The sequence below is a fragment of the Caenorhabditis elegans genome, chromosome II, assembly GCF_000002985.6.
Source record: "Caenorhabditis elegans chromosome II".
Taxonomy (NCBI): domain Eukaryota; kingdom Metazoa; phylum Nematoda; class Chromadorea; order Rhabditida; family Rhabditidae; genus Caenorhabditis; species Caenorhabditis elegans.
In genome coordinates this window covers 8249446-8263976 of record NC_003280.10, presented here as the reverse complement: position 1 = coordinate 8263976, position 14531 = coordinate 8249446, and the positions used below count along the sequence as shown (strand labels likewise).

At 34.0% G+C, this 14531-nt stretch overlaps 4 protein-coding genes and 4 non-coding genes across 8 annotated transcripts; 3 read left to right on the top strand and 5 right to left on the bottom strand.

The window, feature by feature from the left end:
- The first annotated feature begins 4766 nt into the window (after nt 1–4766).
- Nucleotides 4767–5903, top strand: F35C11.6 (uncharacterized protein). Its single transcript, NM_063339.4, has 3 exons — nt 4767–4953; nt 5128–5482; nt 5590–5903. The coding sequence occupies exons 1-3, from the start codon at nt 4847–4849 to the stop codon at nt 5755–5757; spliced, it is 630 nt and encodes a 209-aa protein (NP_495740.1). The 5' UTR covers nt 4767–4846; the 3' UTR covers nt 5758–5903.
- Nucleotides 5904–6371: 468 nt separating this feature from the next.
- Nucleotides 6372–7664, bottom strand: F35C11.7 (Thrombospondin type 1 domain protein). The gene is made up of 4 exons (NM_182265.4): nt 7564–7664; nt 7194–7226; nt 7031–7146; nt 6372–6557 (listed from the first exon to the last, which is right to left on the bottom strand). Exons 1-4 carry the CDS (start codon nt 7657–7659, stop codon nt 6425–6427), a joined length of 378 nt encoding a protein of 125 aa, NP_872065.1. The 5' UTR covers nt 7660–7664; the 3' UTR covers nt 6372–6424.
- Nucleotides 7665–7995: 331 nt separating this feature from the next.
- F35C11.10 lies at nt 7996–8054 on the bottom strand. Its single transcript, NR_051429.1, has one exon. It is a non-coding gene; the product is annotated as an Unclassified non-coding RNA F35C11.10 (non-coding RNA).
- F35C11.12 lies at nt 7996–8054 on the top strand. The gene has a single exon (NR_051430.1). It is a non-coding gene; the product is annotated as an Unclassified non-coding RNA F35C11.12 (non-coding RNA).
- Nucleotides 8055–8657: 603 nt separating this feature from the next.
- F35C11.5 (Phospholipase A2) lies at nt 8658–10233 on the bottom strand. Its single transcript, NM_063338.7, has 6 exons — nt 10004–10233; nt 9849–9943; nt 9555–9771; nt 9337–9507; nt 9241–9290; nt 8658–9156 (listed from the first exon to the last, which is right to left on the bottom strand). Exons 1-6 carry the CDS (start codon nt 10221–10223, stop codon nt 8992–8994), a joined length of 918 nt encoding a protein of 305 aa, NP_495739.2. The 5' UTR covers nt 10224–10233; the 3' UTR covers nt 8658–8991.
- A 975-nt stretch (nt 10234–11208) lies between these two features.
- F35C11.11 lies at nt 11209–11275 on the top strand. Its single transcript, NR_051428.1, has one exon. It is a non-coding gene; the product is annotated as an Unclassified non-coding RNA F35C11.11 (non-coding RNA).
- F35C11.13 lies at nt 11209–11275 on the bottom strand. Its single transcript, NR_051427.1, has one exon. It is a non-coding gene; the product is annotated as an Unclassified non-coding RNA F35C11.13 (non-coding RNA).
- A 721-nt stretch (nt 11276–11996) lies between these two features.
- Nucleotides 11997–14103, bottom strand: F35C11.4 (uncharacterized protein). Its single transcript, NM_063337.6, has 7 exons — nt 13895–14103; nt 13695–13845; nt 13426–13652; nt 13226–13379; nt 13040–13174; nt 12848–12989; nt 11997–12395 (listed from the first exon to the last, which is right to left on the bottom strand). Exons 1-7 carry the CDS (start codon nt 14029–14031, stop codon nt 12259–12261), a joined length of 1083 nt encoding a protein of 360 aa, NP_495738.1. The 5' UTR covers nt 14032–14103; the 3' UTR covers nt 11997–12258.
- Nucleotides 14104–14531: the final 428 nt, after the last annotated feature.

Sequence of the window (14531 nt, the reverse complement as noted above, 5' to 3'; positions counted from 1 at the left end):
GGAACTTTATTTTTAAAACATTTACATTTCAGATAGATTTGGTTTGTTTTCCAGTATTTGGTATCTTCAGAATCAGTGAAAATATTTCTTAATTTCATGATGGTATCAAATGACAGATTCGATCATTTCTCTACACGTGCAAATCTAATTCAATTGATCATTTGGCCTCATTGATATTTCAAATTCTCAATTTCCCGAATTCTAAGGTACATGACGAACTGAGTGCAGTAGAAGGAACTTGATAGACACGCGGTTCTTCTCTTTGAACAGGCCAAAATGTGTGACTGAAGACACTTGATAAGAAAATTCAGAAAATAAAAAGACGAAGAGTCTGGTAATCGTAATTGAAAATTCAACTTTTATGATTCTGAATAAAAGTACAAACTACAAGTATGTGAGGTATTAGAAAATATCGGTTTCCTGATGTAACATGTCTGGTGTTGTAATAAAAAACTTTTGTCTCTGATATCTTGCAATTTGTCTTGTATGACCTTCAACTGATGAAATCTTGAAATTTAAAAGGTTCGAAGAAGTGTTTTGATGTACAAAAGTGATGATATTCATATGCAATAACTGGGAAAGACTTTTCCGTTTTATCCGCCATAATCGAACATTGTTTGAGTTTCAGAAAAAAAACATTTGTTGAAAAACAACTAAAAAATATTTTGCCACATTTTATCAATTTCAAGTTTTTCGATATTGTCATGTTTAGCCAAGTTACAGACCGTTAAAAAAAAAACAATTTTACCCATAAAACTCTTCATATCCAACGCAGAAAATTAAAATTTGGACGAAACATCGCACTTTTTAGTGCTCTATCAGGATCCATCAAAATTGCTTCAAAAATAATGTTCATCTTCAAAATCGTCCTCCGCTCCGAAAAATGAAATCGGACCTTTGCCTTTCGGAAAATGACCAAAAAATGAAATTGGGATATGCGGGTCGAAAAAAAAATTTTTAGAAAGCTGAGAACACGTTATTTACGAATTTCATGTTCATTTTTGATGAATTTCCGTTTCAAATGGTCTGAAATTAAAACGGCGCCGATTCGATTCTCACGTGAAATTTATTATTTGCTTAAAAAGATGCAAAACTGATCGAATCCCCAGTTGTTGTTTAGCGAAAAAGTGTCACGTGAGAATATAATTAGGTTCATGTTTTAATTTCAGGCCATTTGAAACGGAAATTCATCAAAAATGAACATGAAATTCGTAAATAACGTGTTCTCAGCTTTCTAAAAATTTTTTTTTCGACCCGCATATCCCAATTTCATTTTTTGGTCATTTTCCGAAAGGCAAAGGTCCGATTTCATTTTTCAGAGCGGAGGACGATTTTGAAGATGAACATTATTTTTGAAGCAATTTTGATGGATCCTGATAGAGCACTAAAAAGTGCGATGTTTCGTCCAAATTTTAATTTTCTGCGTTGGATATGAAGAGTTTTATGGGTAAAATTGGATTTTTGTTCAAAAACGGCATGTAACGTGGCTAAACATTACAATATCAAAAAACTTGAAATTGGTAAAATGTGGCAAAATATTTTTCACCCTCAATTCAAAAAACGTTTTTTTCGAAGTTCAATGGATTCTGGGTTATGACTGGTAGAACAGAACGATTCTCAAAAACTTTGGTGGATTTTTGTAAAATGTTTGTGACTTTGTGTAACTCAACAAATAATGGTTTTTTGCAACGAAAAGTATTGCAAAAGAAAGAAAAAATATTTCTGATAACTTTGTTAGTCGAACATTTGTCTTCTAGATACACCTGTTAGCGAGTTAAGAAAGTTATTGGGTCCGTTGACAGAGCTGAGCGGGTATACCTCTTCTTTATCTGAAAATTTAGAAAATGCTATTTTAATTAGAAGAAATACGGTATATCAATAACTATTATATTCTAGTAGACAATGAGAAAAGATAGTCAATGCTTTTGGGGTCCGTGCACTACATTTTTGCATTATTGTACATACACTATTTGAAAACATCAGAATTAAACGTTTGCGCTTATCAAATGTTAAAAAATGTATTAGATTCTTTCGAATAATGATGAAAAGTTTGAGAGAAAATTGAAAGTTGAAAATTCAAAATGTATCCTTCAATTTAAATATTTCATTAATAATTAAAGTTCCGACTTGTACTTTAGCAAGTCTCACTACACAAATCACAATTTTCTTTTTGTACCTTGTGTCTTCAAATGTGGTGAAATGCAGAGTTTTTCTTTATTTTAATTTTAGTTAATTCGAAGAATGAGTATCTGATTGATCCAATTTATTGAATTGTGCCTTGTGCTGCGGAGGAAAATATTTGAACTTGAAAATTGATTCTGATGTGTTGCCAAATGATAGTCAGCCTATAAATTTAAATTATCCCAAATAAAGTTACCGGCTATAAATAAATAATTTTCAAGTTACCGTTATCTTTTTTTCTGTTCATAATCTGTAAAAATCCCAGTCTATTCGTTCAATCATCTTCAAACTGCTTTTTTTCTCTCTGTTAGTGTTTTGTTCTTTGAAACACGGAAGATACTGACAAAAATACTACTTCTGTCTTGGTCTCGAATAAATTTTTTTATCTTTTCTTTCTGATTCCGAGATTCACTGTTATTTAACGAATTCTATTTCAAAACAATACTACCGTGAATACCATGTTCCAATATTATGAAAAGTTAATTTTTTTTACTTATTTTCGCTTGTAGTGAAAAATGAAAATTTTTGAATTATCAAGCATTTGCAGCAGAGTTTATTGCTCAACCCGTTCTTATCGTTCACATAGAAAGAACATTCCACTTTGTGGTTTCCATTTATTACCCAATTCTCCAGTCATTTTCTCAAAATGTCTTCTTTTCCTGTATTTAATTCTCTTAAAATGACGTTTCTCCTATAAAACGTGCAGGTAAGTTGCATGATTCAGTTTTCAGTACATCTTGGTGGTCTTTGTGTCAGCTGATTTTGTCATCTAATTCCAGATTTTCAACTGGAAACTCTTGTGAATTTAGAAAGTTTTTAACATTTTTCCCTTCATTTTTTTGATTCTCATCATAATTTTAAAAGTTGATCAAAAATAAAATGTATCTTCAATTTTTGAATATTTGCACTGACACTGGGATGGAAATTAGTTATTTTCTAAAAAAAAATTTTCATTTTCTAGATGTTGATTCTGATCAACTGGCGCCTGTTAGACTGGAGGAATGAAGGAAAAAAGATTCAAATGATTCTATTTTGATATGCCAAAATATTTCTTTATTTTTCTACCCAAATATTTCTACCCAACATATCGCTAGTTTTTAACAAAAACTTGACAATTTGATTAAATGTCTGACAAATTCTGACTGGAGATGTGGATAATTTGATGTTTTTGAGTGATATCATTTTCATTTTCGTTACTAATTGAATTACCGGGTCAAAATAATTTTGGATATAAAAATAACATAACTAGTCGAATCTTTAGAAATTTTTTTTAAAATTTCATCATTAAAACTCGACTTGAAAAAAAAACATCTTGTGAGATTTACTTTCTGGAATTACCATATTTCGAGATTTTACTATGACTTCATCTTACCGTAACTTGAACTAATTTGGCAAGCCCATTGGTGCGGAGCTGGTTATCTGCGTGATTCATATTCAGAAACTATATCGTAATTCTAACCCTAATTGGTTTGTCCCATAAAGAGGTCAAATCAGAGAACTGCATCTCCGTTTCTATCAAAATTCCAAATCCGTTTCTATCAATCTCAAGTATTTATGAAACAAAACACAAAAAAAAAACAGTATATCTTATCTCTTTTACTCATTCTACAAATGTTTCCACCACCGTTCCAATGACTCATAACTTTTGGAATTTCGAACAAATTTGACGAGCCATTGTTGTGGTTTTCAAAATAGTCATCATCATCTGTTATAATGTTTGTCTACTTGTTGACACGTTTTTCTGCAAATCAAAATCGTAGATCAATCTTATTTATGACATTTCTTCCAAAAAAAAGAGAACGGAACGATCTTCTGGAAACTATCTATTGTCAGAGAATATATCACGAGAAATTCAATTTCTCTTTTGACCCATTCAATTTTACCCACAATTCAATTCCATCACTTAGCAGCTCGTGACGTGGACTATGATTCATGACAAATGTTAATCTAATTCGATGACGTCGCGAGTAGCGTCTTCTGCCCCTCTTCAACCTCTTTCTCCCACCGTTTTCTTGCCTTGCATCAATTCGCCAAAAACATCAGAACAGTACGTCGAGCGTCGACATGGTCTCGACGAGTAGCCTCTATATTGGAGATACGTCTGCACCAATTCTTCCAAACACCTGTCGTCATTTATCATCTATAAAAGTAACCGTTCCTGTCATCATTCCGAATTTTATCCATTTGATGAGTTGTTTTAATGTTCAGGATTTTGTTTACTCAGTGACTAATATTAAGTCAATATCTATTTTTCGAATGTAACTATTTAAGCCGCTCTAGTAAGAACAGAGCTGATTCCAATTTGACTTTCAATTTTGCGATCTGAATTATCACGAATCGAGTCAAATACTTTGAGATTTTATCAAGTTTTAAGCTTGAATCGATGAGTAAACGTAGAGCGATCTAGTAAAAAGCAAACCGTTCATAAATTCCTTGGAAAATCATATCACTATCTGTCTAGTTCCCCCTCTCCGCCGAATTAGTATCTTTTGACAAGAAAAAAAAACGATTCGCTACTATCAGAAGACGTGTTTTATTTTTCTTTTCGCCGCCGTTGACTTGCCTCTTCTTAGTTTTATTCTCTTGTATTTTACCAACACTTTCCAATTGACCTATACACTGTTTCTTCTGAAAAAGTTCAATTATTTCCGGTTTTTAGAACAAAATGATTGGAATGATGAATAGTGGTGCTGAATCTTCTGTTGAATTCTATGCTGCTGCAAGGCAGAGTAGTTTATACGAACCAAGGAAGAAGAGCAGCCAATCGAGAACGTAAGTTGGTATTCTTTTGGAAATGTTCGATTAAAGCTTGTAACGTTCTGAACTAAAATATGAATATGCAGAAGCGGTTTCAAATAACTCCTATTGTTGGCTTTCAACTTGACAAACCTATTTGAAAAATGCTTGAAAAAAGACTCACTCACATCATCTACCAAAAGTTTTCAGTTACACCCCTGAAGGACGCGTTCTTGTGAATGGAGCTCCGTTGTCACCAACACTCGATCCCCAAGATCTTTGGAAGAATATGATAATCAAGACAGCTGCTCAAAAAATGATACGTGAGAACTGTGAGAAAAAGGAAACAGGACCAATGGCAACGATTAGAAGATTGTCCGAGAAGTTAAAATTGAAGAAATCAAAATCATCAGCTGCAATGATGAATTTGGATTTGGATCTTGATCAGAAGATTCCAGAAGTTTCTGAAATAGAATCAAGTTCAACTACCGCCGTTCCACAATCACCACAACAATTTGTAACAAACATAAGAATTGAAGAAGCGAATCCAGTATTTTTTGTTCAAGTGAGTAAGACTATAGACCATCAGCCTCACGAGTCAATTTAATCTTTTAATGTCATCATCATTCTCATGTCAACAAAACAATGTTCTATTTTATTTTTATTTTTCAGCAATCAGAATCACTCGACCGTCCACATATGTTATTTGAAGAGACAAGTGTCCTCGCGCGTCTGCTCGAGGAATCTTCTCAAATTGATAAAATGGAGAAGGATTTTGCTGAAAAAGACAGTGGAAAAGGAAGTATCGATGACGATTCGGTTGTAGTACACAAGTTGTAAAATGTGTAGTTTATGCTCATAATCCTCTTCGACCAGTTCAATGAATTAAAGTGAACAGAACTATGTTGTTGAACCATATTGAGTTCATTTCACTAATTTTTCCTTATCTAATATTACTCAAGATCTCTCAATAAAGTATCAATGTTAAATTATTTTCACACGAAATTGAAAATCTCTTGTAAAAGTTGTGAATTTTCAAGAAAAAAAAATAATTGCAAAAATTAAAAATACTTTTTTGTGATCTTCCCTATAATGGAAACAGATATACCGACGTTGAAAAAATTTAACTGATATACAGTAAAGTATTACAGGTTTTATTTGAATAGTTTTTATGTTTGAACTTTCTTTAGAACTTAGAATGTTTAAAACTTTTAGAAGGATTCTCCAGCATTCTCTCATTCAGTTTGCATTACATTTTTTCCACTGTGACTTCTAACAATTTTAAAAACAAATTTTGGACAAGCCAGAGTCCGTTCAGAGCAAAGGTTTCAAAGTCAGATTAGGAACAAATTGATTAGAAAAGCTAGGGTTTTTACAATTTTTCTTCTTCTACAAATAATCATGGAAACATGATATACACTTAAAATAATAGATCAAAAGAGGAAATAGCGAAAAACAATCGAAACATTTATGAGACATCCCATTCCCTCAAAAAAAAGAAAAGTTTTCATCCTTCTAAAGCAGTGGCATTAAGACATGCAAATCTTCCAAGATACGATGTTACTCGGAAATTATTGCAACATGTTGTACGTGGATACCTGCAGATGTCCAGGTTACAGTATTGAACGCCAGTGGAAGATCTGTAATGTTTAGGTTAATAACGAGGGTAGTTCGTAGATCAAAGTTGTGAGAACATAGAAAAAAGTTCAAACTGCAGTCGACTATGCGGGTGGCATGTCCTAATTCGTTTCATGGTGACTCATGCAATTGATCATTTGTGTCCCGCGAATTTGCGGAATCAGTTTGTTCATTTTCACAAACTGATAACTAAACATCATAAGTGTTTGCCAATTTTTTCAGGGAGAGTGCAATGTTATGTCTTTTGAAGGAAACAGAGTTAGAAAAACGATTTAGCTATCGAAATCTTTTCGGCTAACACTAATAATTAACCCACTTTCAGTTGATGAAAATGAAAGTGGTTGAAGTTGAATTTCAAACAAAACACTTGAATTTTTTTAAATTGCAGTTAGAGTGCGTACTATAATTAACTAATTAGTTAACTTATACTAAACTTTCAAAAATAAACATAAGGCACATCATAAGACACACAAACCCTGAACAAGTGCAAGTTGAGTCTGTTGTCAAACATGTACGAGTTCTCATTTGTACTCCACACGATCCACATTCATCTGAGCAAGTTGACCAATCTGACCACACTAGCCATGTTGCCTAAATTTGATTTAATGTTAATGATAAAATGGGAAAAGTGACCTTACTGTCGAACAACTTGTTGAGGATTGTGGGGCATTCTGAAAAAAATATATAACGTTTCTTTCAGGGAATTAGCTTTGCAAGATCCTTTTGACAAGTCGCACGTTTTCTCTCGAAGTGGGTCTCGCCACGATCTAAGTCATAATGGACGTGCCAAATTTTACAGATATGTTCATTTGATATAAAAACTGAAGTTGATGGAATTTTAAATTCAAATCTACAGAAAAAAAATTTAGGGCCGGATATCCCTTTTCCGCGAATGGACGGTACATAATAATAATTGGTTCATTTTTGGAATCGTTTCAATATTTATAACAAATACTTTAAGACCATCATCATATGCCGTTGAACGGCAAAAATACGAAAAGTGCCTACCGTCGGTATTTGGATTTCTATAATGTTGGCGGTTTGAGTATGCACTTTGTGTATTGAAGTTAATGAGAGAAACGCCATCAACCAGAAGGCGTTCATAGTCTCTGGAACAATATAGACATTTTTGAGAGAAAATAATTATCTGAAGTTTCAAAGTTTGAAATAGTGTAACAATTTAAACAAACTACAAGTACAAACGATGATCTAACCAAAACTTTCCCCTAGGAAAAAGAAACGACGGGATTTAGAAAAGAACAAGTATAATTATGGAACAAAATGGTAGAAGATATGTATGTGAAAAGAAATAAAAATATGTGAAAAGAAATATAATAGTTTGTTCTTTTGAAAAATTAAACATTTTTTCCCAATTTGAAGAGAAAACATGTGTGGGTTCATACGTACATACAAAAATGATGGTTTTGTGCGGAAAAAGAGAGAGATTACGTCGATCCGCTTAATTCTGACACCACAATCTCATCATGGCCATTGCATTTCAACTGTTTGAAATATTTAGAACAAGAGGGAAGATGCTCGATAGTATTGGAATAACTAGTCTCTAGTTATTATATGAAATAAAAGATGGAATCGTCTGAAACAGGGGTGAGCGGCAAACGATTTTTTTGCCGAAAAAATTCGGCAAAGTGTGGTTTTGCACTTTTTTTTTGGAAATGACAGAATTTAATTTCAATCGGCAATATTGTACGCATCCTATGAATGTTCCTACATCTATTTTGAAAAGTAAGCCAATTCTATGAAAAAATATAAAGAAAACGGGAAAATTTTCAAAAAGGCATTTTTACGAGTTTACGTCGTATACAAAATCCCGAAACATTTCCGGCAAATCTGATATCCGGCAAACGACAAATCGGCAATTTGCTGAAATCTCCGGCAAATCGGCAAACCGGCACTTTGCCAGAATTGAAAATTTTTGGCAAATCGACAGTTTTCCGGAATTGAAAATTTCCGGCAAATCAGCAAACCGGCAATTTGCCGATTTACCGAACGGCAAATGCCGCCCACCCTTGATCTGAAATATCCTTGTTTAACTCTTCTCAAAATTCCTTTCTATGTAGCTATTTTTGTACAACTCTGTATTTAGATTCAATGCTCGAAAGAGCAAAATGAAGTATTTATTGAACAGAATTTTTGAGGGATAAAACTAGCCGTAATAAATTTGTAATCTGGGAGAGAAATCAAATCCCTCCAACCCGGAATTTGTTTAAAAAATAATTGCTGTAACAATCAAGCTCGTGCTGTTAAGAATGATATTAGTGTTAGGTAAGTTCGACGATAAAACTCTACTTTTGGAGGCAATAAAGAATTTTTGAGGAAAGAAAACGAGAAAAAAAGGAAAAAAAGAAACAACGGAAGGACGGGTGCTATAAATTATTGAACAATTTTTGCAGAATTAGATACATTTTTGGAAATAAATCAGTCAGCGCTGAGCAGCAATGGGTTGACTGATCGGGCCGACTCCACAGTGTGAATTTGCAGATATTTGCCTTCTTCGACCTTCTTTCTCTCTCCAGCAACTCGTGTGTACATGAAGAAAAGTCCGAAACCAACTGAGGCTGCGGCAAGAACAAGAAGAGCGATCTGAAAAATTGCAAGATATAGAAATTTCAATTGTTACTTTTTAAATTAATATTTCCTTAAGAAAAAAAACTAATGAAAACTCACGATAATGAAGTTTCTGGTGACACTTCGGGAAGCAAGCACGTCACTCGAATCTGTAAATAAATGTTAATTTCTCATGGAATAAAAGGGTTTTTTTACGTCTCAAAACAGCTCTGCAAGTATGAGCTACTGCTGGGGAACATTCTTTCTTGTGAATATCGTCTGATTCGGCAGCATCCAACATACAGTGGCAAAGATCATTGGCGCAGAAATCCACAGAATGAACAACGGCACAGAGATCGAAATTATTAGCACATGAAGCGAGGGTTACTGGAAAATGAATAATTAAAGACTGAAACAATGTTTCGACCACTTACTATTGGCATAAGGACACTTGGAATATAAATTCATGAAGTCACTCTCCATTTTCGGAACTGTCTCAGGTGTAACCAACACATTTGCTGATGGTTTCGTAGGATCAGTGTAATTTGAATCACCATAGGCGGACCAGCCGAGCACTGCGAGAATGAGACATGCATCATCTGCTGCTGCACGGCATTTGTAACCTTCTTCGGTAGGCAAACGGGTTACCATCTGGAAAAAAGTTTATTTTGAAATTGAATCTTATTTCGATTGAACTTCATTTTAAAAAATTTCTGAAAATTACTAACACGATTGCATTCACAAAAATCTTCATCGCATTTCTCTTGACCCTTCTGTTGACCGTAGCAGTCGTCGTGAATCGCACAGCAGTGATTGAGAGCAGCTGAAAATAATTTTAAATTAAGAACTTTTTCGTAATAATTTATTAAAAGAAAATTGCTACCTGCAAGAGAAGGACAATCTCGAACAGTAGCCTGATAGGTATAATTCCGCGTACTTCCTTCACTTCCACAATGCCAGAGCTCTGGTGAAATGAGCATTCCGGTTGGCTGTGATCCACCCGAGCCAAGAAAAGGAGCAACGGACCTCCTCCGTCTCACCTCAAGTCCACTGAATAATGGTAGCAACGTTATGATGACAAGGGTGGCGGATTGGAGGAACATACTCTTTTGTATCTGTAAATAATACTGATTGAAGATTGAAATTGATGCGGAAAGTGGAAATGGGGAGCGCAGAAAACCGTAAACCGTAAACTCCAATTTCACAACAATAAAAAACACATCGGTGCGGAGAGAAAATCGTCGACAAACTAAAAGAAAATTCGGCTGATGGTTTTTTGTTGAAAGATTGTTTAGAAAAAATAAACGTATTTCTTTTTTGTAAAATAGGAAAGATTCCACGAAATTCAGAAGCAGAAATGAGTTACAGCAAACAAAGATACTAGAAATGAATTTATTTGGCTTGTAGGCAGAAAGGAAAATCGAGTGGAAACGGTCCTCAGTTGTTTTCACAAAAAAAATTTCGCGCTAAAAATTGGAGAGAATAAAAAAGTGTGCAATGCGCCTTGCGTGAACCACACAATTTCAGAACTACAGTACCTAATTGAAAATTTTGAAAAAGTGAACAAAGTTTTCGAGGAGTGTGAATCATTGCTGGTTTATTTTTTATGTCCGCGACTTTATCATCAGAACAGAGTACTAAAAATAGTTTTTTTCAACGGCAATGATAGTGTAAAAATCTGTATGGAATCTCCGAAGAAGGAAACATCCAGGAAAACTACGGTATATTAAACTTGAACCACTAATGATAAGTGACGAGAGACTTCGTTAAAATTAATTGAAATCGAAAAAAATTAGCACTGAAGTTATAGGGGGATTACTGTGGTTCGAGTTTTTTTAGTTGACATGAATAGGTTGCATTTATTATATTTTTAGAGTCTACTACATCTACAGTAACCCATTGAAATCACGAAAAAGTTACTCCACTGGGGAAAACGCTGCTATGACTAGAAAATGCATAGCAAGTGAGAAATGTGTCGAAAATGACCTAATTGACAAAATCACCTCATTTTCTATTTACTCATCCAAAATCCTAACTTTTTTCGTGTATTGGCTACACACAAGTGCTCACAAACGGGAGCAGCTTCCCTATCCCACTTGATAGTGCAATCGAGTAGTTTGACAGCTCAACGAGAGCCGTAAAAATGGCCTGATCACCACCACCATAGTCTCCCTCCTTCCCCGCCTACGCCCCTTAAAACACCCCGTAAAGAGATCTCTTCCTGGCGGTAAAATGAACAAAGGAAATCTGTATGGGGTGATGGGAAAACGAAGAAAAGTGGTGCGAGATTAAATGAGGCATTGAGGAACGAACGGTTGCAAAGATTGTATCTTGAAACTGTAAAAAACGAGGAAATAAGAGGATGAAGGATGAATCTACCAAAAAAATTTGAAAGTCGAAAAAAGTTGGCATATTGAAAAGTTCTGACAGTTGTTCTGTGTATCACTGGTATCTGTTCTGTGTACCCATCATATCTCGGACAACCAAATAATTTGGTGGGTGGAGTTGGTTTGTAGAGCTCAGATACCTCTCGAGATTTTGGTAAGTTATCTTATAGAATTTAAGGAAACAGAAAAATCATATTACAATTCAATAGGCTTGCAACAGTCCTCTTGGTCAAAATATCCAGAACTGAATATTGCATAAGCTTGCAAATATGGAAAGCTTTGCTACTGTAGTTTTCCTGTGGATCAACTAAGAACAAAACACAACATTCAAATGGAGAAAATAGAAAATAATTTCAAAAACCATTAAAGCTTTCTGGAATCAAAACATAGAAGAGGAATCCCTTTGAAAATTGCCGATGTTATTTTTCGCACAACCAACTATATTGTTCTTTTGATTTTTTGACTACAGTCAACTTTACAAAATCCAGTAAAATTTTAAGTTTTATTCGAAAATTGAAAAAAAGAAAAAATCTAATAACAATAACTTCAGTATCAACACGTGTTCGAGTTACGCCGTCATAAAAGTTAAAACCACGTGACACCTCAAAAACGAGGTTTACGAGCAAAAATAATAGAGGAGGGAGGATATGATTGACATGAACCCTTCAAAAATCAAATCATAAGTCATTGAGAAGATGGCAGGTTCTTTCTAATTCATTCTATCATCATTTCCGGGAAGTTGGTTCCATCTTCAAATATCTCGTAATTCCGATAAAAATACAGATCTCTGACGAACAGAGCTGAATGATCCGATATGAGTTACGTAGTTGATATCTGATTGTCGACCCGTGAATGGAGATTCATCTAGAATATGATCCTTTGCATGACCTGAAAACATTTCAAAATGAGAAGAGTCTGGATGCCTGCCAGTTTTTTTGTCTTTTTTGTTGACATGCTTTTCAGCGAAAAAAGTTTGACCGAAAATGCTCAAAGATCGAATATTCGCAGACAACATGAAACTCAAGAAGGTGTGTAATTTTTCGAGTGATGAATGACAATTCAAATTTAATTTTTATACATTAGAACTCTAACAAGGAGAAATCTAAAGTCGAACCAATATGTTCGTCAACTAAACTGAAGTTGTTTAGATTTACAGAACCTTACAGAGTTTTTTTTTTCAAAAGTGATAGTGCCGACTTTTCAATAATATATTTAGGTTCTACTGATTATTTCAAATTTTATCAATTCTCTAGCGAAGAGAAAATTCTGATAGCAGCTTATAGTTAAGCGTTAAACCATTGATTCTCAAAATCTTGAAAAGTTTAAAACTTCAAACTAACCATTGAAAGCGACGGTTCTTCTAAAATAATTTTGCATATTAGAAATGGAAGATTGTCTAAAAATCACAGCAGGTGTACAACATGATTCGGGATATGATATGTATGCAGAACCGGTTAAGTAGAAGCGAAAATCGGCTGGGAACTGAAATACAGCATTTTAATATTTCAGTTCGCAAGATCAACTGATCTTACCTGGCATCCATGGGTTCGGAGATCGAGGAAGCAGGCAATGGAAAGAATTAGGAATGTTAAAATTGGATAAGATTTGAAAAGTGATTTGATTGCTGAACATGATAAAAATGAAATTAGAATCGATAAGGCACCCATCTGAAATTGTATTTTTTTTAACTCCAATCTTACTTATCCTTTGTCCCATACCAAAACATAAGATGGAAGTTTTCGTAGATAATTCGGATGATACAACTTCACAAAATCTATGCTTTCATGATAATCTAATTTTATCACAAGCGATTGTAGAAGCTTTGAGAATTGTGGAATTATTATTGAATCATCTTCAATTAATAATAGATACCTGGAAAGTTAACATTTGAAATAACTTCATAGATTTCATTACCCACCTTGACTGTGTTTCAGCTCCGAGGCACTTCCAGTAATCTTCATTTTCCTTGTTTAGAGTTGAATTCAGTACTTTTTGAGAATTTGCATTCCTTTCGCCCACAGTATATACAGGAATTTCTATCGAATTAAATTTTAGAAGATCCGAGAATATTTTAGATTCCACATTGCAAATACTGAGACTATAATTGAACGTTCCATATTGCTGTTCTAGTAAGAATATGACTGTCTGCAATGGGAATGTCTGGAATTAAATTATAAATTTTAAAACCTGATAAAGAAAATTATTTCCACGATCTGAAGCAACAACTCGAATCTCTACACTTGTGGGGGTTGCTGTCAATTTTGTAAAATTTTTGAAAATTCCATCTGCAATTTTAATCCGATGCTGGTTTAATGCCTGGTCGTTCGTCAAAAGTTTCCTAAAAAATGATTCAAAAGAATTTGGAAATTTCAAAATTAAAATCTCACTTTGGAAAAAGTCGTTCATCGTATCCAAGTTTGGGTACAACTCCTCTAACAGCCAATATTCCGACATGAAGAATAGGAAATAGAATAGAAAACCAAAATAACTGCCATATTACAGAAACAATTATATTTTTAGCCATACATCCGATGAATTGCTCTTTGTCTGGCGGTGAGCAGAGAAGAGGCGGTTGTCAAGGTGACACTGATAAGCTGATAAGAAATATAGTTGAGTGAGAGAATTAGAGAGAAAAATAGGTTGTTTGAATAGAGAAAAATGAAGGGAAAAGTGATTTGAATTGAAGGAGCATATCAAGATTAGATCCTCTAAAACTTCACAATGCTTGGTAATCAAAGATATCTATAAGGGATCTGGAACAAAAACAGACGGTTCAAACCCAAAAAAAATCTAAAACGAAAGATAGTGAAGCTTATGTTAAGTGGAACATCCACGCCATCCACCTGCAAAAAAAGACAAAATCTAGATTTACGTGAAAATAAATTCTAATCAGGTGAAAAACACGAAATTTTTAAAAAATATGATAGAAATCAGGGTGTCCTTTAAAAATGTTCTAGTCTCAACAAATAGATGCACGTAGATTGAGTATTTTGGTAAATTTGCTGATAAATCAAACAATTAAAC

Coding starts and splice junctions, on each gene's coding strand:
- F35C11.6 (NM_063339.4), top strand. CDS start 4,847: ATGATTGGAATGATGAATAGTGGTGCTGAATCTTCTGTTGAATTCTAT. Junction 4,954..5,127: donor AAGAGCAGCCAATCGAGAAC/GTAAGTTGGTAT, acceptor AAAAGTTTTCAG/TTACACCCCTGAAGGACGCG. Junction 5,483..5,589: donor ATCCAGTATTTTTTGTTCAA/GTGAGTAAGACT, acceptor TTTATTTTTCAG/CAATCAGAATCACTCGACCG.
- F35C11.7 (NM_182265.4), bottom strand. CDS start 7,659: ATGAACGCCTTCTGGTTGATGGCGTTTCTCTCATTAACTTCAATACAC. Junction 7,147..7,193: donor CCTCAACAAGTTGTTCGACA/GTAAGGTCACTT, acceptor AATCAAATTTAG/GCAACATGGCTAGTGTGGTC. Junction 6,558..7,030: donor TCAACTTGCACTTGTTCAGG/GTTTGTGTGTCT, acceptor TAAACATTACAG/ATCTTCCACTGGCGTTCAAT.
- F35C11.5 (NM_063338.7), bottom strand. CDS start 10,223: ATGTTCCTCCAATCCGCCACCCTTGTCATCATAACGTTGCTACCATTA. Junction 9,772..9,848: donor ATTTTTGTGAATGCAATCGT/GTTAGTAATTTT, acceptor ACTTTTTTCCAG/ATGGTAACCCGTTTGCCTAC. Junction 9,291..9,336: donor TTGCAGAGCTGTTTTGAGAC/GTAAAAAAACCC, acceptor ATTTATTTACAG/ATTCGAGTGACGTGCTTGCT.
- F35C11.4 (NM_063337.6), bottom strand. CDS start 14,031: ATGGCTAAAAATATAATTGTTTCTGTAATATGGCAGTTATTTTGGTTT. Junction 13,380..13,425: donor GGAGCTGAAACACAGTCAAG/GTGGGTAATGAA, acceptor TTAACTTTCCAG/GTATCTATTATTAATTGAAG. Junction 12,990..13,039: donor TCCGAACCCATGGATGCCAG/GTAAGATCAGTT, acceptor GCTGTATTTCAG/TTCCCAGCCGATTTTCGCTT.